The sequence below is a fragment of the Aythya fuligula genome, chromosome 1 (assembly GCF_009819795.1).
Source record: "Aythya fuligula isolate bAytFul2 chromosome 1, bAytFul2.pri, whole genome shotgun sequence".
Taxonomy (NCBI): Eukaryota; Metazoa; Chordata; class Aves; order Anseriformes; family Anatidae; genus Aythya; species Aythya fuligula.
This window is the reverse complement of record NC_045559.1, coordinates 78,410,371-78,435,408: the sequence shown is the minus strand read 5'-3', so window position 1 is coordinate 78,435,408 and position 25,038 is coordinate 78,410,371. Positions and strand designations below refer to the sequence as shown.

Here is a 25,038-nt window from a genome sequence, read left to right as displayed (position 1 = left end):
TCAGTTATCAAATGCAGGAAAGCAAAGAACTGCTTGCTGTCCAGTGAAGAACCAAATGGTGTCTGGAGGACCAGGAACACATGCACAGCAAGAGAGAGGAACTTACAATTAAGGTACTTCAGAAGAAAAATGACCAGACAGACCATCTTTCAGATAATGAGGGAACAGAGCAAGTTTCACGCTGAAAGACCAAGTCTGACTGGGATCCAAGGAATCAAATTTGTTTTCTACTTCTGACTTCATATTCCTGTCACTCCTGCTGGCTTGTCCAATACATGATAGGTCAGTTTAACTCGGATAAATGGCAAAAAAAAATAACCCAGAGAAAAAAAGCAAAATTTTCTGCTTTTCTAGTAAGTTAAACCAGCATGGTGACAGCTAGTACAAGGATGGGACTGTACAGTGAGATGGCGAGGAAGGTACCAAAACTTACCTTTTCAGATGGCAACAAGCTATGTATGAATTAACTGTAAATGGAACACAACCTAATGAGAGTTCACTTTATTTTGTGAAGCAGATTCCCAAGTAGATTTTCTCTTATGGTTACATTATGTCACAGTTCAATAAGTCTGAGGTCCTCACAATAAGTCTGAGGTCCTCAATGCAACTTTCTGAAAGGATGACAATATGCTTAGATAAGTGGGAAAACAATGTCTGATACAACCCTAACGTAAACAGTTGAAGTGGAACTTTATTCTACTTATCCATCAATGTTTTATATAAATATTTGTAACCATGCTGTATATTTCAGGCCTATCATTACATAGAGACATGACATGACAGGTTCTTAAGTTGGTTCCTTCACAGTAAGGACAAGTACCTGAGATGACAGCACACAGAAGTTATAGATTTATAGATGTGCTTAAAAAAAGTCTGGTTGTCTTGTTTCCAGTGTTGGGTGAGGTGAGGTGGAAGGTGAAAAATGGGGAGCAAAAAAACCCCACAGACTTTAGCAGATGCCTAGATACCTTCTCTAAATGGCATATGGTATACCTGCATAATAGGGGTACTAAGGTTTCTACCGCTGAGTAGGAAAGACTTTACTTGCTGGAGGGTGTTTTGTCTGGATGATCAACTTAGTACATACCTGAACTGAGACAGAACTTCTGACTTATGAAAACAAAGCAAACAGAATGTCTGATCTATTGAAAATTGAAAATATATTCAGAGTTTAACAAAGTGCTCAGTGAATAATTGCATATATAAGGAGGTCTTGAGCCTTCTGAGAAAGGTCTCTGGGAATGTAAAAGCAACGCTGATTGTCCAGATTTCCAGAAAAACAGATCCAGCCTGAAATATTTCTGATGCCCAAACAGCAGACAACATACTGAGAGAGCTGGAATGATAACTACAAAGTGGGGAGCAGGAAGTGCATAAATAGTGTTGGTAATACTCTTAGACTACATGAAATATGAGAAAATTGACAAAGTGCCACAGGGCTGGAAGTGATAAAAATACAAACAGCCAAAAGAGCTATTAAAGCAGAGTTTCAAGATGAAACTGATGTAATCAGAAGTGAGCTGAGAGCTGCTCAGAGGATGAGCAGTACAGCAGCTCCTGGACCAAAGCCCTGATACAGATACTGTCAAATGCAATAGAAAGATGACATATGCAATAAGCCTACTCACAGGCTGTGTTAATAAGTTAATAACCTTGCTAAAAAGGTAATAAACCTCAACTGTTATGCTGCAATAGAATTTAGACTGTATAGTCTGCAAAACATGGTGACAACAAAGCTAGCCAAAACAACCTTTTTGGACCATGTTCACAACATATCACTAAATGAGACTAAAAACAACAACAAAAACTTTTAAAACTATTTTTCCCCATGGTGTTCATTTCTATTGTTCAACAGCAACATACCTAATGACTGACCTTTTAACTGCTTGTCAAGAAAACAAGTCATATATGCCAGAAATCACCATGCAGTTCATTTTCTCTGATTAAAGGCTTTCTTGCCATTCAAATTGCTTCAAATTTTCAACTGACTTTATACAAGAAATTGTAGATCTTATTTTCCTGTATTTTAGATATATCTCAGCTATGTATTATGACAAACTAATGGACAGCTGAAATACAGGAAAATCCCACTATATAAAAGATAAAAAATATTTTCATTATGATGGTGGTCAAACACTGGAACAGGTGCTCATGGGGGCTGTGAAACCTTCAACCTTGGAAATAATAAAAATGTGACTGGAGAAAGATCTGAGCAACCTGACCTAAGGCAGCCTTGTTTCAACTAGGGGTTTGGAGCAGATGGCCTCCAGAGGTCCCTTCCAGGTTAATTAATTCTACAAATTATTTTTATTTTCTCTCCTTTCTTTAAAACTGAATGGTCAAGCTGAACTAACAGAGTTCTTTAGTCAGGGGACAGTACATCTGTGTGGAGAGATCAGAGCCATCTCACCCATGGCTATAGTGTTCCTGCTTACAGAATAACAGTCCTGAAAGCTGCTTCACAAGAAAAGGAACTGCCCAAAACCAACAGACTAGGGAGTAAAGCCTCAGCCTGAAACAGTGCTTAGAATGCAGAGGGCTGTAAGATTAAAACCACCAGAACTGACTGCAGTATTTGAAATACAGTTGAAGGTCTTGACATTACTTCATTTACTTCTGCATGAGTTCTATTTTAAGTGTTTCTTTAAATGCCTTGGCAGTGTCCTTGTACTGGCAAGTCCTACTGACCACAAGCCTACTGACTTTCTTTATTCCCCAGTCCCACCACACAGAGTTGTAGGTGGAATTTTATACATTCTTCCAATTTCTATGGCATTGTATTATGCTGCTGCATGAATTGCATTTGTCTATTCTTTAGTGATTGCCAGTAAAGAACTAAAAACTAAAAAGTAACAAAAGAAAGCAGAGATACCCTATCATTCTGTTGAATTTTAATTTTATAGTACATGGTTTCTTTATATCATCCAAGAAGGATATATTTTGGTGCCATAGCTGGGTATGATCTTTCAGACTATCTTATTTTATTTCACCTATCAAAGGAGAATAGTTTAGCCTCTCATCTTTCCAAGAAAAGAGCATCTGAATCCAGTATGTTTAGTACATCAAATGGTAGTTATATCTTTGAACAAACATATTAACAACCGACAGAAGACCCTTAAATTCTGGTTCAGCTAATATAGAATCACAGAGTTTTTCAGGTTGGAAGGAACATTAAGAAATATCTATTTCCAACACACACACACGCCATGGGCGGGGATGCCACTCACTAGATCATGTTGTTCAAAGCCCCATCCAACCTGGCCTTGAACACTTCCAGGGATGGAGCATTCACAGGGCAACCTGTTCCAGTGCCTCAGTATACTCCAAGTAAAGAATTTCTTCCTAATGTCTAACCTAAACCTACCCTATTTTAGTTTAAAGACATTACCCCTTGTCCTATCATTAAACTCCACGCTAAAGAATCCCATCCCATCTTTCTTGTAGGCCCTTTTAAAGCACTGTAAGGCCACTAGAAGGTGTCCCCAGAGCCTTCTCTGCTTCAGGATGAACTACCCCAACTCTCCCAGTCTGTCTTCACAGGATATATAGATTTCAGGAACAGACAAATGAGATTCTGGACAAAGTGGGCTTCATTTTCAGTCCTGAAGTATATTGCAGTAATTTATGTCCATGTATTTGCTGACCTGCTTGTGAGATCTATCATTATCATAATCCAAAAGTCTCAGACCTCTCTCACTTGCTTTCAGCTTTGAGGATAAATGTTGTTTCTTTATTGCACATGGAAGTACTCCATGGAATATGGGTGTATTTTCTATCAATTACAGCAAGAGTAGCAAAAGTATACATTAGTTGAATTATAATTTCACCTTTGAACTACGGTCACTTTCACAACTAACATGCTATAGATATAGTATTCTAACAAAAACAAGTAAACAAATAAATAAATAAAGGAAAAATACAGTGAACTGTGGCCTTCATACATCATTTCCATTAGGGATGAAATCTAGAAAATTAAGGCAACAACTAAGAATGCATAAAAGAATACTGATTCTTTAAAACATGTTTATGTTTTCAACACTGACTCATTACAACAGTTACACACTTTTCACTCAGTTTAATACTTTGAGATCCTTGTTGCCTATGCTGTTGGACATCTGAGAGGTTAGTAGATTGCAGTACTTCATGGAATAGATGGCCTAAATCATCACAGCTATGTGGTGGAAAAAATGGATCAGAGAAAACTGAGAAGCTCATTTGTGGTAGGGAGGCAGTAGCTCCCTCCCTCCAACACTGCCCAGTTTGACATGTTCTCTAGATCACAAGACAAGGTAGATAGCAAGCATCTCCACCATGTAGATGGCAAACTAAATACAGCCCTAGGAAGGGAATATTTATATCTGGAAACAAACCATATCTGTGGGCAGAACAGTAGTCAAACACGTAAGTGTGTATGTGCTTTGGAGGTGGAGAACAGGGAGGGACACAGAGCAGCAGTGGGGTAAAAATGTGAGCTGGTTCCAGACCCTCAGCTGATACACAGCAGCTTTAAACAAAATAAGAGCACTTTCTTAATAAAGAACATTAAATTGCCCACCTTTTCTGTGATTCTGCATTGTGCAGAATGCAAGTGCAAAGAAGCTCCAAGGAAAGAAGAGACAAGTAGGCATCAGGAGATTGCCCTGTCTCTCCAGTGGACTGGAACAAAATAAAACAGGAAGGACAAACCTTGTAAAGCATAGGAAGCATACCCAGTTAAAGAGCCGGGACCACCAGCAGCTCTATCTGGCTTCCACACAGAAAAGAACAACCAGTATTTCCACGAGACACCCAGCTGAGAGCTGGTTCTGATGTGGCACAAGGTTCTCCTAGTCACCATGAGCACCCACCCATGGGACCAGGCAGCACAGAGATTAACAAATCTGCTCCTTGACAAAGTTCCACCTGGTCAGCCACCAACTCTGTGCAGCTTCCAAGTAGATTCAGAAAATGAAACTGAATTAGACACAGCACAAAGCTCACCATCTCCAAACTCTTCTAAGCTTGATTATAAAACACTGCAAATGTTTGGGCTCCGGATAGGAGTAATGTGGCTTTCCAGTTTCACCGTATTTCTCAAGGGAAGCAGAAGCCACCTCCCTAAGGATGCTGGTTTAGTGGCTGCTGTGCAGGGGAAGAGAGGGCAAAGAAAAGGCCTGATCTGCAATGAGTGGGGGGCAAGGGAAGGAGGAACAGACTGAAGCAGAGCTATTGTTTCCCTTACCTAACAGCTGACTGCCTGGCCCAGAGGGAGGCTGGGAGACGGGGGAGATTTGCATTCCAAAAGCTGAAGCAAGCAAACAAAGCAAGCTATTAGAAAGCTCGACATTCTTTAGCAGCACTTGTTTGGTTGGACTGCTATTAATAGCTCTGTGTTTATTCTTGTACAGTGAATAAATTAAGCCAATGTTAAATGCTGTGAGCTCATGAACTCACACAAGACAGGAGATAATTTCATCAAGTTAATTTTTTTTTTTTTGTGTGCGAAAGCAAACTTTGTTCAAAAAAGCATCAATATTTAATGTGGTCTGTACAAAACTCACATCAATTGCAGTCTACTCTCCAGGCAGGACTTCATCCTGCATTTCATCCCACATGCCACTCCATGGCCTCCCTTGGATTTTCTACAAGTTAAACTTGTCCAAATAGATAAAATTCCAGCAGCCACAACCAGTCACAAGAGCCAACTCTGCTCTTGAGCTGTGGCCAGCTTTAAAACTCAGTTCTGTCTGTCTGAAGACATCTCAGCCATGTTGAAACCCATCACTGAAGTTATGACCTTTGAGTATCAAACAGGTGTAGCTAAAGAGGTGCCAGGCTTCATACACCATTACTCACGTCAGGTGTTTAATCAGTCCAGAACCTGACAGAAACTCTGCACATACAGGCACAGTTCCAGCAAGAAGCATGCACTGAAGATCTCAACCCTGCAATCATTGCTCTAGTTCCTCAGACAGTTTTGCAGACCACAAAGCTATTGTGCTTAGGGGTATGAGCATGCTTTGCTGAATTTCAGAACATGTCTACCATAAATATCCCCTCTCAAAAGCTTAGTGGAAGTAGTCAGAAGTTTACAAGCTTATCCCAGCCTTCATTAGCTTATTCCAAGTAGTAGAAAACCAATATTAGAAGTAAATGTAGAACAAATATGTTCCAAGAAGCACTACTACTCCTGAGAAATTATTTGAGCCTAGTTTAAAAAGTATCAGTCTATGGGACTTGCATAGCAAGATAGTAAAAGCTAAATTTTGATCCAGTTACTCTGGTATAACTCTAATTGTAGCACCCACAGAGTCATTCTGATTTACACAGTGTACCTGAGATCAGATGCAAACCCTCAATGAATGAAAGTTCAATTTACCATGACTGTCATAACCTGTAATATCACATGCAGTCAGTACATACTCAAAGACATTTTCCTCCCTGAGCTGGTGGCCATATCTGTGTGTCTGCCCTGTGTCTAAAGTAAACAAGGAACACGTTTATACTTTTAAATAAGAAAATAAATAGGTTGATGTAGATTGATGCTGTCCTGTGTTTCTTTAACAAATCTGAGCTACTATCTATATGCATATCTGAAGAAACCTACTCCTCCTGGCAGGAGAAATAGCCTGGTGGCACACAGCCAGCACAACAGCTACAGAGAATATCTCTGTCAAAAACAGCCTGGCTGAAGCATCTGCCTTGTGTGTTGCCATCCCTGTATATGAGCTTTAACACATGCACAAATACTATTTGTGGTGGTGGTGCCTAAAGAGATGTCAGAGGCTATGCTTTCCTGCTCCCAGGATAACAGGGCTTGTTACTTGCCTAAATTCGAAGGCACCACTTAAATACTCCTTTCCCAAGTAATGTTGGAGTTTCTTTGGCAGGAACTCATGCTTCAGGCTCTAATGAGCTGTTTGTTTCTTTGTTTATCTGTTTGGGGTTTGTGTGTTAGATTGGGGACTTTTTCTCAGCAGGTTTGGGGGGCAACATGTACTACTACTTTAGAAAGAATACTCACAGGCAAGATGCAGTAGAGTTAAAACTGCATTCACTAACTAGTGAGTAAACTGTTCCTTTTGCAACACTGCATGTAAATAAGACATGGGTCACAACATGCAACCTCTCGGGTCAGCTATTCACAGTACTTAGAAGCCTAGTCTGCAGGGTGGTCACACACTTCCTAGCTGAACAACAACACATGCAGCTACATCCTGTACCCAGCATTATGGAGAGCACCCAGCATGGGATGCACCACCCCTGACACCTCTTGCTGCACCACATGCTTCCCAAGCGTGTTCCTGCCAGGCTAAGCGGGGAGCTGCGCACTGATCCCTGCATTTTGCAGCACCTGTTTGCAGTGTGGGGGCAAAAGTAGTGCTCTGTATAGCTAATGTAGACCACTTTACTTCTCAGGAACCCAAACCAGGCATCTCCTGCACCTTGCATCCCAACCATTTGCTGAGGGAGGATCGTGTCAGGTGCAGGACTCGGGGAACAATTGTGTTCCTCTACCAAAGAGCAGACAAGCTACCTTCAGGTAGTGAGGGACTGAAACTGGAATGGGGTCTTGTGGCACCAACCTTCTCTGCAATATCAGATGAAATGTTGCACATGCTGCTTGGAGTCTGGACCCTCTTGCACCACTTATTTTCACTGCGCAAAGCCCAGGAGTTTGCAAAATCATAGCTGTTTCCCGCAAGGGTCCCTGTGAATCAAGAAGAGGAGAAGCACATAGCTGTTTAGGGTTCTGAGAAACAAGCGGTCATTAGTGGATATGATCAATATGAGGGGCTGGTGAAGGATGTTTTTAAAACCAGAACTGTATCATTGAAAGAATTTCTACTCCAAATAGATTGACTGTAGAAAAGCCACCTTCACTGATCTGGATCGACTCCTGCATGGTATGTTTCTAAATTCCCTCCCTGAGCAGGACAGAACAAAGCTTGCAGAAGGCAGCTCCCAGCAGCTCCCACATTTCTATGAACACACTAGATGATATTCATTGGTTAGACATATTTGGCAGAAACTTAGACGTGCCTAGACATTTTCCTACTATTTAAAAGTTGTCAACAAGACAGTAGAGATTAGAGAGGAAAAGCATACACACAATGGAATGGAAAGGAAAGGAAAGGAAAGGAAAGGAAAGGAAAGGAAAGGAAAGGAAAGGAAAGGAAAGGAAAGGAAAGGAAAGGAAAGGAAAGGAAAGGAAAGGAAAGGAAAGGAAAGGAAAGGAAAGGAAAGGAAAGGAAAGGAAAGGAAAGGAAAGGAAAGGAAAGGAAAGGAAAGGAAAGAAAAGAAAAGAAAAGAAAAGAAAAGAAAAGAAAAGAAAAGAAAAGAAAAGAAAAGAAAAGAAAAGAAAAGAAAAGAAAAGAAAAGAAAAGAAAAGAAAAGAAAAGAAAAGAAAAGAAAAGAAAAGAAAAGAAAAGAAAAGAAAAGAAGAAAAGAAGGAAGGAAGGAAGGAAGGAAGGAAGGAACGAAGGAAGGAAGGAAGGAAGGAAGGAAGGAAGGAAGGAAGGAAGGAAGGAAGGAAGGAAGGAAGGAAGGAAGGAAGAAGGAAAGAAAAGAAAAAAAAAACACCACAAATGCTGTTCACCTGTTTAATTTTTCTGTGGTGCTTGGAGTTACACCTCTTACGTACTTCTTTTAGGCAGCAATTGTATTACACCATTTTAATCATTTTGCTGTACTCTGATTAATACTTTAAAGTAAAATTTTTTAAAAATAATAAATCATTTAAAACCTTTTTTTTTCCCCCTTTGGACCCTGCTGTTCAAACCTCTTGTTGCCAGTGCCTTTCTGTATAATAGCAGAGTAGTCCACTGGAGTAAGGGACTTGCCAACAACTTGCCAGAGCAGTTTTTCTTCCTTGTAAAGTACTTGGGCCCTTAAATTAAGCTACAAGCTGTTCTAGGACAGGCAATTCATGATGGATTTGGGTGTGCTCAACAGCTCAAGATCTTGCCCCAGGTAAGCCTCCTCAACATATGATAGTAAAAAACTGATCTGATTCAACAGTGCATTTTTCTTGTAATTGGCCCAGTCTAGCATTAAGTGATTTATGGCAATGGATATCCCACATGATATCCTTGTCTCTAAATTGGAGGGTCATGGATTTGACAGATGGGCCACTAATTGGGTAATGAAGTAGCTGGATGGTCATACTCAAAGAGTTGTGGTCAATAGCTCAAAGCTCAAGTGGAAATCAATATCAAGTGGTGTTCCTCAGGGGTCAGTACTGGGACCAGCACTATTTAACATCTTTGCCTGTGAGATAGACAGTGAAATTGATTGCACCCTCAGCAACTCTGCCGATGACACCAACCTGTGTGGTGGGGCCAACATGCCATCCAGAGGGACCTGGACAGGCTTGAGAGGTAGGCCTGTGAGAATCTCATGAGGTTCAACAAGGCCAAGGGCAAGGTCCTGCACCTGGGACAGGGTAATCCCAAGCACAGATATAGGCTGGGCAAAGAATGGATTAAGAGCAGCCCTAAGAAGAAGAACTTGTAGGTTTGGGTTGATGAAACGCTCAATGTGAGATGGCAACGTGCACTTGCAGCCCAGAAAGCCAGCTTATCCTGGGCTGCATCAAATGAAGAGTGGCCAGCAGGTAGAGGGAGGTGATTCTCACCTCTACTCAGCTCTTGTTAGACCCCACCCGGTGTACTGCGTTCAGCTCTGGGGCCTCCAACATAAGAAGGACATGGACCTATGAGAACGAGTCCAGAAGAGGACTATGAATATGATCAAGGAGCTGGAGCACCTCTCCTGTTAAGACAGGCTGAGGGAGTTGGGGTTGTTCATCCTGGAGAAAAGAAGGCTCTGGGGACACCTTCTAGCAGCCTTACAGTACCTACAGGAGAACAGGTGACGGACTCTTTGTCAGGGATTGTAGTGAAAGAACAAGGAGTACTGGTTTTAAACTACAGAAGGATAGATTTAGATTAGACATTAGCAAGAAATTCTTTACTCAGAGGGTGGTGAGGCACTGGCACATGTTGCCAAGAGAAGTTGTGGATGCTCCATCCCTGGAAGTGTTCAAGGCCAGGTTGCATAGGGCTTTGATCAACCTGGTCTAGTGGAAGGGGTCCCTGCCCAAGGCAGCTGGGCTGGAATTAGATGATCCTTAAGGTCCTTTCCAGCACACCAAGCCATTCTATGGTTCTATGATAAAGGGCTATATAGTCATTCAACTTTAAAACAAGAGTGTTACATGCATGTTTGCCAGCCTGCTTTTCCCTGGAAACTTTGTACTCAACTGTAAGTAACACAGTCACTAAAGATACTAAATATCACTACTTATTACTTACACTAATATGAGATAGGTAGAACCTGTATTTGAAGAGTACTTGCATTTTCATTGAACTAGCAGTTTTACAAATACACAGTAAGATGTAATCCTAGAAAGGTGAAAAGAAAGCAGGAAGGAAAATGGAATAAAGGAGAGAGACTCATGAAAAGTAAGTACTGCTCAACCTAGTTTGCTAAGCACGTAGCGACAGGCTTCCTACTAACAAGGTTTGCTTCCCAACTTCAAATCTATTAGTCTCAGTTCTTACTGGAAGAAGGATGAAGGACACTGTGTGGAATCCCATCAGCAGATATTTACAGCAGACCATGCCCACTCTGTTAATAACTAACTTCATAACTGTATCAGAAAATATAAATAAATTTTATATTTACATTTTACAATATTCTTAGAAATTCTAAGAAATTCTTACTAGAATACCCACTGAGCCACCAGCACTCCAATCTTCTCACCAGCCTGAGAGAGCTACTCTCTTTAAGAGGATCTTTCATTCAAAAATTGTTGTCCAGTCCCCAGGGAGAAGCAGAGTGCAAGCTATAAGATGCTTTCCAAATACAAAAAAAAGGTATTGCGTTGCTCCCCAAAATTATAATCTAACTGGGTAAGCAATGTCTGATTAACCACAAGAACGGAGCTCTAAGTATATCTATTCATATAAATGCAATTTTATCCATATATAACACATGGAGGAAAATGTATACCCATTTTTCTCAGAGTAGCAACTAGACATGGAAGTTTCACTGACCATCACAAGAGCTTTTAGCTGAAGCTATGAAGTGACTCTGTGACCACTGACCTACCGAACAAATTTGGGTCATGGAATTAACTATTTCAGCAGAAGGTTTCTTTGGAAAGGACTCTTCAAACCACACATGTTATATGCCCTATTAATGAGTGTGGTAATTCTCTATATTATGAGGCTTCAGGAAGAAAAGTGGGGAGGGCGAACTGTCCCCAGAGTGTCTGAGTGCAACGGGCAGAGGGAATAGCAGTTGCCCACCACTGCTGATGCCTTTCTCCTGAAACCTATGCTTTGTTCTGCTGAAGGGCATGAGGGTGTAGGAGAGGAAAGACAGTGAAGGGGACAACACAAGAACAGCCTAAAACCCCTGTTAATTTCCTAAGTGCACAAGTGATACTATTAACAGAGCAGCCAGGCAGTTCAGCTGCCTGTTCTGTCACTACGCACCCATCATACAGAACAGCTACCATACTCTCTGCAGAGGCTGCCTTTCCCTTTTTGATGATGAACGAAGTGACTTTTTATTTTAAAAGGCCTTTTAGCTTAGTTGTGTAGTCTTCCCCTCAGCTAACAAGAGGCTCATAGTTTGATTTCAGCCTGTCCTGATTCTTGATTGATTCCTGACACAGTATCTGGGATGCAAACTTTTTGCATGTCTCTCTCTGCCCTGCTCCCGTTGCTTATTCCCATCCCCCCTCTGAGCATTTATGATGCACATTCTCTTTATCTGGTAGGCTCAGAGTTTTGTTTTGCTTCTGTTCCTTTCATGTTCAATTTCCTTCTTTCTGTAAATAGACAAGTTCGTGAAAAAAACAAAGCCTAACTAGGAGTCATCAGAGCCCTACACCCAGAAATCCTCTATATGGCCCGGGTATGGTTTTTCTAAGGCATTTGTTTTGTGTACATTTTGAAAGAAGTTTGTTTAAGGAAAAAAAAAAAAAAAAAAAAAAAAAATAATAAAATGATAGTGTCACAAAATGTAATGAAAACAAAGTTGGATCAAAACCCAAGTACTTCAATAACTAGTGCCTGGTGTGAGGTCTGATACCAGCATGAGAACTTGTGGCTCACCAGCTGAGAACCCAAGGCAGCTAGTTAGTGCGCAGTCTTTTTGGAGGATACAAAATGGGTTCAGGTAGTAGCTGTTAAAGTACAACCCAGATCTCACCTTCTTTGCATGTCCCAGAAGTGTCCCACACTTTGATAACTCTACTAACATGACCCAGGAGAGAGACATGTGCCAACCATCACAGCAGCAGTCAGGGCAACCAGAGGCTGGTCACAGATGCTCAATTTATTGGATTAGCAATCTAATTGCTGCCCTCGTGTCTCTGTCTCTTTGGAGGAGAAAGGCGAGCAAACAAACAAACAAAAACACACACACACAAACCCTACAACAAGGGTTTATATATTAAATTAGGATTATGAACTGGAACAGTTTTAGCACAAGAGTAAAAAAGCCAGTTCCAAAACCCAGTGATTAAGACACACTCTTCACAACAAAAACACCTAACTTTGAATCACAACTCTAAATAAAGAAGAGGGGGTTATGAATACCAGTTTCTGTTACCTCAGATAAATGCCATATAATAAACAATGTTACTGTGCAAGCATTCTGTACAAAAGAAGACTGAGAGGGGATCTTATCAATGTTTATAAATACCTTAAGTATGGGAGACAGAGGGATTTGGCCAACCTCTTTTCAGTGGTTTGTGGGGACAGGACAAGGGGCAATGGCCACAAAATGGATCACAGGAAGCTCTGCACAAACATGCGAAAGAATTTCTTCATCGTAAGGGTGGACTGGAACAGGCATGGTAAGGATGGAGCACTGGAACAGGCTGCCCAGGGAGGTTGTGCAGTCTCCTTCTCTGGAGTTATTCAAGACCCATCTGGATGCCTACCTGGGCAACCTGCTCTAGGGAACCTGCTTTGGCAGGGGGGTTGGACCTGATGATCTCTTGAGGTCCCTTCCAACACCTACAATTCTGTGATTCTGTGATTCTTCCTTCACCAGTTCTGCTTGCAAATGACAGCTTAATTCCTTTGTGAATCTATCCATTTTGCTTTCAAATTAAAATGCAAGAAATAAAATGAAATTATTTGCTTAGGTCAAATAAAAACTTTAAACTTGCCTAAAATCAATTTACCTCTATCTTTTAAAATGTCAAGATCCCAAACTTTACTTTTTTTACTCAAAGTTTTACTTATATTTACCTGTATATATATATAAAATTATAAAATTTGTAGCAACATCACTACAGGTTTGGAATATGCTTTATAAGCTGAGGTACTACGAATATACAATGTACTGCACACAGGGAAGTTGTATATTCATTCATGTGTGTTTATTCTACTGCAGGACAGAAAACTACCTGAAAGATCAGATTTTTCCTGTACTACACTGTCTGCTTCAAACTATGTAACCTATATTTACTCTCTAGTGGCATCATATATTCTGTATTTCAGCAGCAGAAAAGTCTGGAATGTCTTGCCTGACAGTTTCAGACTCAGTTGGAGCAAGCTCGGAATATCAAACCTGCATCTAGCATTAGCCATGGATGTTGTTTTATCATTAATGTCTTTGTGATTTGGAGATATATTTCCAGAAACATGCTTCCTGCCAGTGCCTAAAGAAGTATAATAGATTGATTTGGTTCTGTTGTTGTTTTCTTTGCTTTTTTGTTTTTTCATAATACTAAGAGTGTGTTACATGCACAAATGATGAAATGATAGATCCCACTGTCGGTCTCAAATGAGGTGCTATGCACAAATAAACTATAATCATGACCTACCATGCTATCACAACAATAGCACTTTAAGACTCTTATCTCAATGATAAGAGTACTTGGCAAAGACTGAGGCCACAGGCACACACACACAAAAGAAAACTCTGTGAGTTTGAACTACAGCTTCTCTCTTCTTCTTTCTTCTTTCTAGGAAGAAATTCCCTTACATTTGTTGCAAGGTAAGAGCGTGCCCACAAATTTATGACTACAAATATACTGCAAGGTCTCTTTTGGTCATTTTTTCATGTGAACATGACCTGATGAGATTTCAGGATCGACTTTTGTCTATGTTGTGTCAAATTTCCTCAGTAGTATTAAGTTATCTCTTCTAGTCGTTGTTTTGGATCCCTAATTGTAAAATGCTCCTGTCAGTGATCTTGTGACACTCAAATGCCATGGCTTGAAGGCTTCCAAACATCTGAGCATCTAAAATGGACTCAACTTCATAATTATGATATAAGCAAAACTGGCAACTGGCAACCACATAGAAGTACACAATCACATCGGAAAAATTGAGCTTGTTTAATTTAACCAAGTCTTGGAAGCATTCACAGGATGTTTATAAACGAACAGAGGTTAGCTGGCAGGAAGAAAGTAGAGGAGAAATTATTTCCTTCATTAGGATATAGAGATAAAAAAATAATGAATGAATGATTGAAAGAAGGAAAACAAAGAGAGAAAGAAAGGGAGAAAAGAAGACTGGAAACCTCACAAGAGTTTTCCTTTTATATTTTAGTTATGCTTGAAGTGTGAGAACAAATTCCCAAGGGGCAGATGGCTTTTTTCTACTTCCATGCCCAATAGACAAGCAACCACATATAATACAACCTTATTTGTAAGTCTCAACAGGACATGAGTACTTCTCCACAGGATGAATTAGTTTAGTAACTACCAAAATCAATGTAAACAACTCAGCAGTGCATCCTCTGTCTGAATGAGAGTCTGTGTCTACAGTTATGAAACATGATGCATACACTTTTTTCTTAAGCTTCAACAGTTACTGCGAAAAGCCACTACCTTCATAGCTGGGTCTTACCAATACAATGTTAACTTGTTAAAGTATCATAGCTTGAGTCACATCACTCAGACCTCCAGGAGCTCATTAAGAGAGCATCAAAACTATACAGAAAAGTGATATGTGTTATTCTCTAATCAGACTACCAGTTCTCGGCTTCCATACCAAAACACTGAGGAGTCATGAAAGTGCCAAGACAACAGCACATAATTAGCGAGATTATATAACATGAGTATAAATATATCAACAAAACAAAAATAATCACACACTCATCACTAAGTTTAAATGGACTTTCCTTCATGCCACCTTTCTTTACTTTCAGTATATGGTAATGTCCAAAAATACAATTTCCCTCTTATTTCACAACCACTTCAACATAATCCAAATATAAATTAACAAAATTCTACATCATAATCCACTTTGACGAGAGCAAGCCATGTAAAACCAAACTAATTATTTTCCTGAGCAAAAGTGGCCAGTGTAGTTAAATTAGAGGGTCTACTTGTATCTAAAATATTGTAAATCTGTGTTCTCATTTGTTTTCAACATAAGCATTGCCATTCTGTTTAAACTGTGACAAAAACTGACACTCCAGAAAGAACAGAGCTTATGGTGTAGATTCTGTCCGTGATTCTGACTTCTGAGCACAAATTTGGGATGTGGTTGTCTGATGCCACAAACAATCCCTAGGAATGGGTCATCAAACCACACAAGTTCCCTCCTGTGCTGGCAAATGCAGAAATTATATGAAACTACTGCATTAGCTTTTAAACTGCGTGATCTACAGTCTGTGAGAGACAGAAAAAAACATTTCAGTTTCAGTCCTCTTTCCACCAGCAGCTCTTTCCAAATCAGCAGGTTTTTCCAATCAGCAGCTCTTACAAGCTCCCCTTCTACCAGGAAAGAACTATTAGCCAGTAGCTAGCTTTCATTTAAGCTGGAATGGTAATCAGTTTGAAGGCTAGGATATCTTGAATTGCTTGCCCAGCTAAAAAACCTTGAGGATGGTTTTTAATACACCTCAGCTATCCAGCAAGCTCCTTGGCTGTAGCCTAAATACCCAATCCATAATATCTACCATCATCTCTCTTCCTTTATTTCTGACATACAGACCTGCATAGTGCTCCCCACTGGTTTCCCAGATGACATCCTATAATCTTCACGTTAGTCTTTCCTTTGTGCATTGTACTTACAATACATTTTATTCTGGGGCTCACAGATATTATTGTATTTATTGTCAATACAAATCCCATGCAGAAATACATTTAATGTATTGGAATTGAGGGCCCAATCTGATAGGCTAGATATGCCCAGATTTTAACAGGAAGCTATGGACACACTGAAATGGCCAGGCTCAGTCTGCAGACAACCTTAAGATAACCCTTCTGTGCCCTCAGTTCATTAAGTCATTATATCAAGTTCACATCCTGGGTTGGGTTGACCTTTATGAGAACTAATCAAGCTAAAGGGAGAGCAAATAAAAAATGCAGTGGGGAAAAAAAAAAAAAAAAAAAGTAAACTGTTATATATGTTACCAATATTCTTTCTTGATCCTTCTCTAAAGAGTTTACCTCTCCCAGCTGTTTGGGTTGCCCCTCATCTGGAAGTTAGTTTCAGCAGCTTAAAAAATGACTGAATTAATAAAAAGCTGATTTTACTTGGAGCCTATTAAGAGAAGCTCATATCAGACACCCTGCCAGCAGAGCTGCCAAGGGAATAAACAATGCGTGGGAGTGGTGATGTCTCTCACTGATACAACAAATTCAACCATAATCAATTTTAATTCCTTCTAGATCAGCTAAAATGAAAGGTCTATTGTATCAGAGTGGAAAACTTTCAGATTTGCTGAGATATGGGTCTATTCTTTAGGCTAAAAGCACAGATTTGTGTGTCCACACATTACAGAAGTCAGGATCTTCATGCAATAACTATTCAATAGCTATAACTATGCAATAGCTATTCATGTTCTTATTGTCTTCTCTGTTTTTCAGCTCTTCCAACAAGTAACCCTGCCATGGACTTCATTATGTTCAGAAATCTGCAGTTGGGAAAGCACTGTTTTTATAAAAGGGAGGATAAATCTTCAGGCATGTTAAATAAATACAGCAAGAAACATTTAAACATGAGCAGCAGTCTGGAGTATCATATATTTGAACAGTCCAAGGCAATACAGTCTCCTTTGCTGCTTTTATTGTTTATAGTAGTCTTGCCCCCTTTATGCTGTCCCAAGAAAAAGATGTGAACTTCATATATCAACACATTCAGACATTGAAGTTTTCAAGTCCTGACAAGCAATTCTGTAAGATGAGTTTTTTTCTTATTATTTACGGTGCTGAAGGGCTGATCAATAATTTTAAGATACTTTGAAATCAGCTCTTTTTGTATGTTGAATCCATGCTTATGAACCCCAAGTGTCAGGAATGCACACCCCCGGAGCAGTGCCAGGTTATTCTCCAAGTTACTTTGTCTGTCTCTATTTTCTATATCTTTAATTTTTAATAAATACTTTACATTATCAATTTAACATGTTAATGAATTAACTTATTTTACTCTAAACCTTTTCTCTTCAAGTGAATGCTAAGAATTGAAAGACACTATGAAATAGTATGAATCACAATTGGTCCCTCAAAGTTACATTCAGGGCTTTTCCAAAACCCTTAGTGTTTACTCGCAATAACAGGCTTTGCACAAATGTGCAGAAACCAGCAGAAGCAATCTTGTCTCTCCCTCTTGCTAGGAGTTGCTGTGGTATAAGGTGCACCTCCAACACAACAACCTATCTGAGCAGAGAAATGTCATCAAAGCACAACCGCTTTATAGAACAGCATCCTGTGCCAAATCCATTTGTAAATTTGCCAGCAGCTATCCCCTTTCATATTTCATATTCGGCTATTGAAACAATCTCTATTCTTTCTCTCATTTGCTTAACTCACTAATAAATTAGAAGTTGAATCAATAAGTATTGTTTATATCTTTTTATTTTCTGGGTCTTTTCCTAGTTGGTTCACCACGACCACCGAATTACACATAACTTAGCCCATAGCTTCATATTTGTAAAAACCTTGAAAGTTGAAATACGAGGGTTACATTCATAGCTCTGAGTTTTGCTCAGCCATGAGATGACAACAATTCTCTTTAAGAGGAAGGGAAGATGAAACAACTTGGACAGCTTTTCAGCTCATCAAGATGAGGTACCTGACAGGTTTTGTGGAAATATTTTGCTGGATCAGCAAAATTATCATTGAATGACCCATGAAGTTAGGTGCACAGAGAGTAAGTACATCACAATACAAGCAGTTAGTCTTAGTCTTACCTTCCTGAGTTCTGAAGTCATCTTCAGCAAATTTATTAAAGTTGCCACACAGCCCACAGGTTTTATTATAGTACTTTTCTTGAAGGAATATCTGAATATTCCCACTGATATCAATCTTCACAAGAAAGCCATGCTCATCACTGGACATTTTATAATAACCTGCCTCCTTCTCTATAAATAAACCATTGGAGGCAAAAGGTATGGAAACCCTGTGAAGAAAAATGATAATTTCTCAGAATATGACATGCAAAGGACATTGTTTTGTTTTGTTTTGTTTTGTTTTGTTTGTTTGTTTTGTTTTTCCTGCTGGAATACTTGCTGTTCCAACAGTACCTTTTGTCTTCCTGTGTCACGCTTCCATTTAAAGAGAAGTGAACGTTGAAATATTCTCCAAGATACACAGAAAAACCAATTTTCTCCCCATCCTGGTAGTCACCTAAAGAGATCGGAAATAAGCAAATATTGTTAGCTCTGGGACTGAGGAGGATAACTTGTAAGAACACATTGCAGAGCTGGGAGCGTATCTTCTAACATTTTCAACATTTTCAAGGGCCATCTAAGCAGCTATAGGACAAAATAGATGATGTAAAACACAGAGTCCCAGGATGAGGGCTGGTATTGTCCACTATCAGCTGCATGACCTGGGAACCAGTGGGGGACTTAGCTTTTCCCATTATTGTCTCTAGTCCATGAATTCTTCATCCTACCTTGCACACTGGAAGAGTTCCCAAGAAGATGTACCAACAACCTGCCCTGCTTCCTACTCTTTCTCTCCCTAGTTTTCTCCCCAAAACAACCCCATAGCTCAGGAGCAAGAGAAGAGGGTAGAATCCACTGAACTGTAGGAAGAACTGAGTCTGCATATCTTTCTTCTTGATAAGCCCTGTAACCAACTCAGCTAGTCTTTAAAGGGTGTATGTCAATATTGGCTATCCAACAGTGGGGAGGGGGCAAGGGGCAAATCCTCAGTTTTTCAAAAGGAGAAGCACAGATGATATGTAGACAATGCTCTTATACTCCAAGAGAGAAAAAAAAAAAAAAAGTGTGTATGGGGGGGGGGGGGGGGGGGGGGGGGGGGGGGGGGGGGGATTGGAACGACATATAACTACACATAATCCTTTCCCTGCTTTTTTTCATTGTCTAGCTTTGACTTTACATTGGTTGCTTGCACAATGCAGCACCTGTTCTGGAGTTCCTGCTCAGAGGTAGACAGCTCTGCCCAGACCGAAATGTTTTACTCAGCAACATGCATTGTACTTCACAGCCCAGTATCCAAAACCAAAACAAACCCATGTACATATGCTGAGATAGGAATCAAAAATAGACTATACTATACTTAGGTACCTAATATAGATATAATGCCTCTGCTCATGATTTTTAAGATTTAATTGTCCAAATAAAATACTGCAATGAATTCATACTTCACATATACTGGTCAGTTCTTCCACATTTAAAATAAATAAATAAATAAATAAATAAATAAATAAATAAAATGTGCTAAATCATTTAAATTTAGGAACAAAATTATTTAAATTTAATTTAATTTTCCTTTTCAGAGTGATGGGATGAGTTTACTTCAATTTACTTACAGTTAGCACAAAATCAGCTTAAACTAAAATTAGTACAGAACACTTCTTAGTGAATTTAAGAATACCTACCAAAAGAGTTTGGTGTTTATGAAACATAGGGTTTTGGTTATCTTATCATCTGTCATGTCCCTAAGAATAACATTGCTAATTCAAATACTTTTTGTCTTGCAAGATGGGATTTAATTTTTTTTTATATATGGGGATTTAGCACATGGTTAAAATCAGTTTTACAGGGTCATGTGGCTCCTATTCCTGTACTCAGCTTTAACAATCACTCCCATCTATCAAATTCAAAAATTAAAAAGGTCTCACTTCCCCTCAATAAGAAAATATCTGTTTCTTTACAGCTTAGGTAGCATGAGCTATATTACTAAACAATAAGTATTACTAAAGAATAAGCCAAAGTGACGGAATATCCTCAGAAGCAATCCTACTCTCAGAAGAAAATCTAAGATCCTTTTATGCAATGTTTTATCCTATCACAAAGGGCAACAATATTTTCCCCAGCATAAGGCCATGTCACATACCTACAACATTTTTCATTTGAAACTATTTTTAAGTAGTAGCTCAAACTCACCTAAGAGTGTGAAGGAGCGCTTATGACAGTCCCCAGCGAGGAGGTAGCTGCAGTCCCCAGCAAAATTGTAGAAAGAATCATCAAAAGTTTTGATATGATCATTCCCAAAAAGGCTGCAACGTGAAACTGATGACTCATGAAGCAAAGAACCTGATGATCCTGAATATTGAAACACAATGTAACTTGCAATGTAAAACATTCATTTTGTAGTTTAGGAATTTATCTGCTGGATTTTTTTTACCACTGAACATCACCTGTCCTGGGCCTTTAGCTCTATTTTCTAAGTACACTGTATATCTGGCATGACAGTCCATAGGATCAAGTAATTTTTTTTGTATTGTACAAATTACTGAAAAGGTTTTTTTTTTGTCTTTATTTCTACTGACCTAAACCCTACAAGGCTAATTTCAGTGCTTTAAGGGATGCCATATATTCATATATTTATGCCTGCTTGCAATCCCATCATAAACAATAGGGTAGTAGTACTTCAGGCATACTTTTGGCAGACAAACATCACTGGCTTCAGGGAGTCTTTGTGACTTAACATAGTGCTTGTTGAAAGTTAAAGAAAGGAACAACCTTACTCAGTTTTGGGCCCCTCACTACAAGAAGGACATGGAGGTGCTTGAGCGGGTACAGAGAAGGGCAACGAAGCTGGTGAGGGGCCTGGAGAACAAGTCCTACGAGGAGCGGCTGAGGGAGCTGGGCTTGTTCAGCCTGGAGAAGAGGAGGCTCAGGGGCGACCTTATCGCTCTCTATGGGTACCTCAAGGGAGGCTGTAGCGAGGTGGGGGTTGGCCTGTTCTCCCACGTGCCTGGTGACAGGACGAGGGGGAATGGGCTTAAGTTGAGCCAGGGGAGTTTTAGGTTAGATGTTAGGAAGAACTTCTTCACTGAAAGGGTTGTGAGGCACTGGAACAGGCTGCCCAGGGAAGTGGTGGAGTAACCATCCCTGGAAGTCTTCAAAAGACGTTTAGATGTAGAGCTTAGGGAAATGGTTTAGTGGGGACTGTTAGTGTTAGGTCAGAGGTTGGACTCGATGATCTTGAGGTCTCTTCCAACCTAGAAAATTCTGTGAAATTCTGTGAAATACTGATGTCTCCAGTATGAGGAGAATGCTGCCTACTCCAAGACTGCAGGATAAGGCGGGTAAAAAGAGGGGGGAAAACAATCTCACAGAAGAAACAATGAAAATACATTTCTGTTTCAAGGCATTAGGAAACAAACATGTTTTCCTACCTGTTATTACAGCGCCCAGCAGTAGATTTGTTAGCAGAACTTCCAAGAGAAGCATCTGTCAAAAATGAAGAGAGATATTAGAATATTCTTAGTTTAGGGTGTTTAGTCTGTTTCACAACATCTCAGCATTTTCTTTCCTTTTTTATAAAGTTACTTTTTAGGTTCTACACCATTTCAGAAAGCTGTAATCCATACAGACTTTCACAGTAATTCAGTTATCCAGCCATGCCTTGAAAAGTAAGTAGTATAATTCTTTGGTCCCATTTTCGTTTCTCACTGCAAGAAAACATGGGCTACCTTCACAGGAAATGCAACCCAGCATACACATGTATTCTGATTTACCCAAGTTAGTACACTGCACACACAAAGCTCTTTGATACACTGTGTTGTTTATCAGACAACCCAACACAAAGAAGTAAGCCATTCAAACCGGATCTGCCAACCAGGAGAAGTCACCTCTGCTGCATAAGATTTGCATCTTGCCCAACACCATCAAAAGGAAAGAATATAACGGTTCTACACCAACTAACAGGCCTGGCTGGCAGACCATTATAACCACGTGGTACTCTATTGATTTCAGGGTGATAATATACTTGAGATAAGGGGTGAGAAGTAAAGGGAGGAAATGGTGCAAAGATTAGAAACACAGGGTAGAAACTTCCATTCACCAAAATCAGTTTTACTGTTGCCTCATACTTTCTACAATTACAATGTTGACTTTTGTTGCCCATATGTCTATAAACGATATCCTGTAATGTCAGGCCTCTAAAAATAATAATATGAGTGCTATGCAGATGGTGAACTACAGATGTGTTCTGTGGACAGACATTTAGTAATTAATGGATGAAAGCTTCACAGAGCTCTATCTAGGTGAGTTAATTTCAGTGATCATGTTTAAGCCACCAGAGAGGCTTAAATATACCATACTTAACATATCAATACCAGGAGATCAGACACACCTTTTCTTAAAAGAGCCCTCCAATTAAATACTTAAATACATTACACAGAACCAAATCCTGATTTCACCTTACAGGCACACACTTACTGATGTCAGTTATGTAGGTCCAACTAACAGCCACATAAATAAAATTTTTACCTTATTTGCAAAAGTAAGGAAAGCATCTATTATAAAAGCTGGTCATATAATGCTGCAAATGCCAATCTGACATAAGGCTGTTAATTCTGCAAGATAGCTAAGAACTGGCAACTGCATGGGAATGTGACTACAAAACAGTGGTAAACAATAGGCATTATTCTCAGAACACTTGCTGGTGTATTTTTAGTGCATGTACTGTTTTTTTGTGGCCAAATCTGATACTGCTTTTGTTAATCTCTTGATTTTATAAAGCATGCAAAGATAAAATACAAGATCTAAAAACCCTCTCTTCAGCCTATTTCAATCTTTCAGTCTGTTTTAAGCTGTCCACTTGAAGTTTCCCCCAATTTGAATAGAGCAGGTGCCACTAACAAATCAGGAGAAAATCAGTAATATCTTCCCTCTGTAATTTTTATCACCAACTTAATTAGAAAGTAATGTACCTTCTTCTGCGTGAGACTCCTCTTGCACATGAAAAAGAAGCTCCTCCAGTTTCCACCTTTATTCTACACCACCATTGTTCCCTCAAGAGAAGGGACTGGAATGGCTTTGGTCTGAAATTTCTTGTTTTTATACAAGCCAGGAACTCTTGCTCATTTAAAAGGAAAGATAAAGACCAAACGTCACATCCTCCTGATTCTCAAAACAATAGTTTAAATTGCTGTGGTGTAAATCAATGGCCTTAATTGCCAGAAAGTTACAATGAGGGGAAGTAGTATTAAAAACTTACATGACAGATAAGGCTTTGAAATAAATTTTGCATGTGTATGTGTGACAAATCTCACTGGCTGAGCCAATAGCACACTTGCTTGAAGACAACTATTAAAGAGGAATAGTAGAATACTCCACGTCTCAAAGACTAGAGCACATGCAATATTTTTTCATGTGTACAACTTCTTTAAAGGTGAAAGGAAAAAGAAACAGAGCTAGTAATGCTTTTGTTCTACCCTTAACACCACATATGAAACACGCACAAATTTTGTCATATTCTTTTAGATCAACGCGTCCAGTCCTTGAATTTGTACTTATAGAGATACCCTCTAGAACAATATGTTAATCATGCACATATTGTTACAGAGGTGGGCACAAGTTTTGTGGGCATATGTACAGCACTAAGCAAAAAATGCAGAGCAGATGACACCAAATTTTACTCTCGATGTTCCACACTTCGTATTTTCAGTAGCTAATAGTAATACCAAAGGGATTAGAAGGCAACACATTTCCCTGTAAATCATATCCTGCCACTAGTTCACAGAATCAGGTCCTTACTTTAACCCCAGAAAAACAATGCAAAACAATAAAAACACGCCTCCTGAGAGCTCCTAGTACACAGGCAGTTCTGAGAATGGTATTTCCTGCACACACTTCTTAGAAAACCAATAGTGCAACACTTAAAATATATAAATAAATAAATAGAAAAAAATATATTATAATAATTTCTTCCGCCAGGCAATTTTCCTTATGGTTTCTACAAGTAACTAGGCTGATCCTTGCATAATGGCAATGGATTATTTTCAAGGCAGTTTAGGTGATGTGTCTGCTTAGGTTGAAGAGTTACAGATCTTGTTAGCCATACTTATTTTCTCTTGTGTGAATTCATGACATTTGCATGTCAAAGTGTCATAAAACTGTGCTACAGAAACACAAGAAAGAAAGAAAGAAAGAAAGAAAGAAAGGAAGGAAGGAAGGAAGGAAGAAAAGCTAAATTTTCACTTTCCATGTAAAAAAAAAAAAAAAAAAAAAAAAAAGAGAGAGAGAGAGAGAAAGGTTTTTAAATGAATATTTCCTGTCAGGATCTTTTGCAGTCAGATGCTCCTGCCTTTTCTCCAATAGCAATAAGGTTTGTCCCAATTGCATTCATGGCAATGCAAGGCCAACACCTGACAGCATCAGGGGAGATCCTTGGGACCACCCAAGAAAATCTTCTATGGATACAGAAACTTGGCATCCACTGCAGTCATGGCCCTCACTGTGCTTCCAGAGATATCCCTTGATTGTGGGTTCCTAGCAATTCCTACTGTTTCAATAAAGTACCAGGAAAGAACAATAAATATTCCCCTGACTTCTGCCCAAAAGGTTCCTCTACACTTCCACAGGAGAAAAATCTATGGGAAAAAAAATATGCAAGCTGAGGCTTTAAAAAAAATAAAATACATCTTTGATATCTTTGTCAAATAAATGTGTAGAAGCATTAGTGGGCACAACAGCAAAATGCAGGAACCTCTTAATAGAAGAACCAGTAAGTACAGAGCCTCTGACCCTGCTGAAACTTGCAGGGACTTTACCCAGTCTAAACCTGCTATGACTCCATGGAGAGAGCTAGCACCTCTTCATGAGAAACAGCATTCAGGGCTGAAGTTATAGCTGAACAACAGGCAGAAATGG

At 39.5% G+C, this 25,038-nt stretch overlaps 1 protein-coding gene across 1 annotated transcript in view; it reads right to left on the bottom strand.

Moving 5' to 3' along the window:
• VWF (von Willebrand factor) overlaps window positions 1-23,185 on the bottom strand; it is a 147,322-nt gene extending 124,137 nt beyond the window's left edge. The window contains exons 1-6 of the mRNA XM_032195251.1: window positions 23,097-23,185; window positions 21,558-21,612; window positions 20,320-20,478; window positions 18,487-18,589; window positions 18,154-18,362; window positions 7,566-7,690 (exon numbers count right to left, since the gene is read on the bottom strand). Coding sequence (XP_032051142.1) covers window positions 7,566-7,690; window positions 18,154-18,362; window positions 18,487-18,589; window positions 20,320-20,478; window positions 21,558-21,612; window positions 23,097-23,126 — 681 coding nt within the window. The 5' untranslated portion in view covers window positions 23,127-23,185. The remainder of the gene's footprint in view (window positions 1-7,565; window positions 7,691-18,153; window positions 18,363-18,486; window positions 18,590-20,319; window positions 20,479-21,557; window positions 21,613-23,096) is intronic.
• Window positions 23,186-25,038: the final 1,853 nt, after the last annotated feature.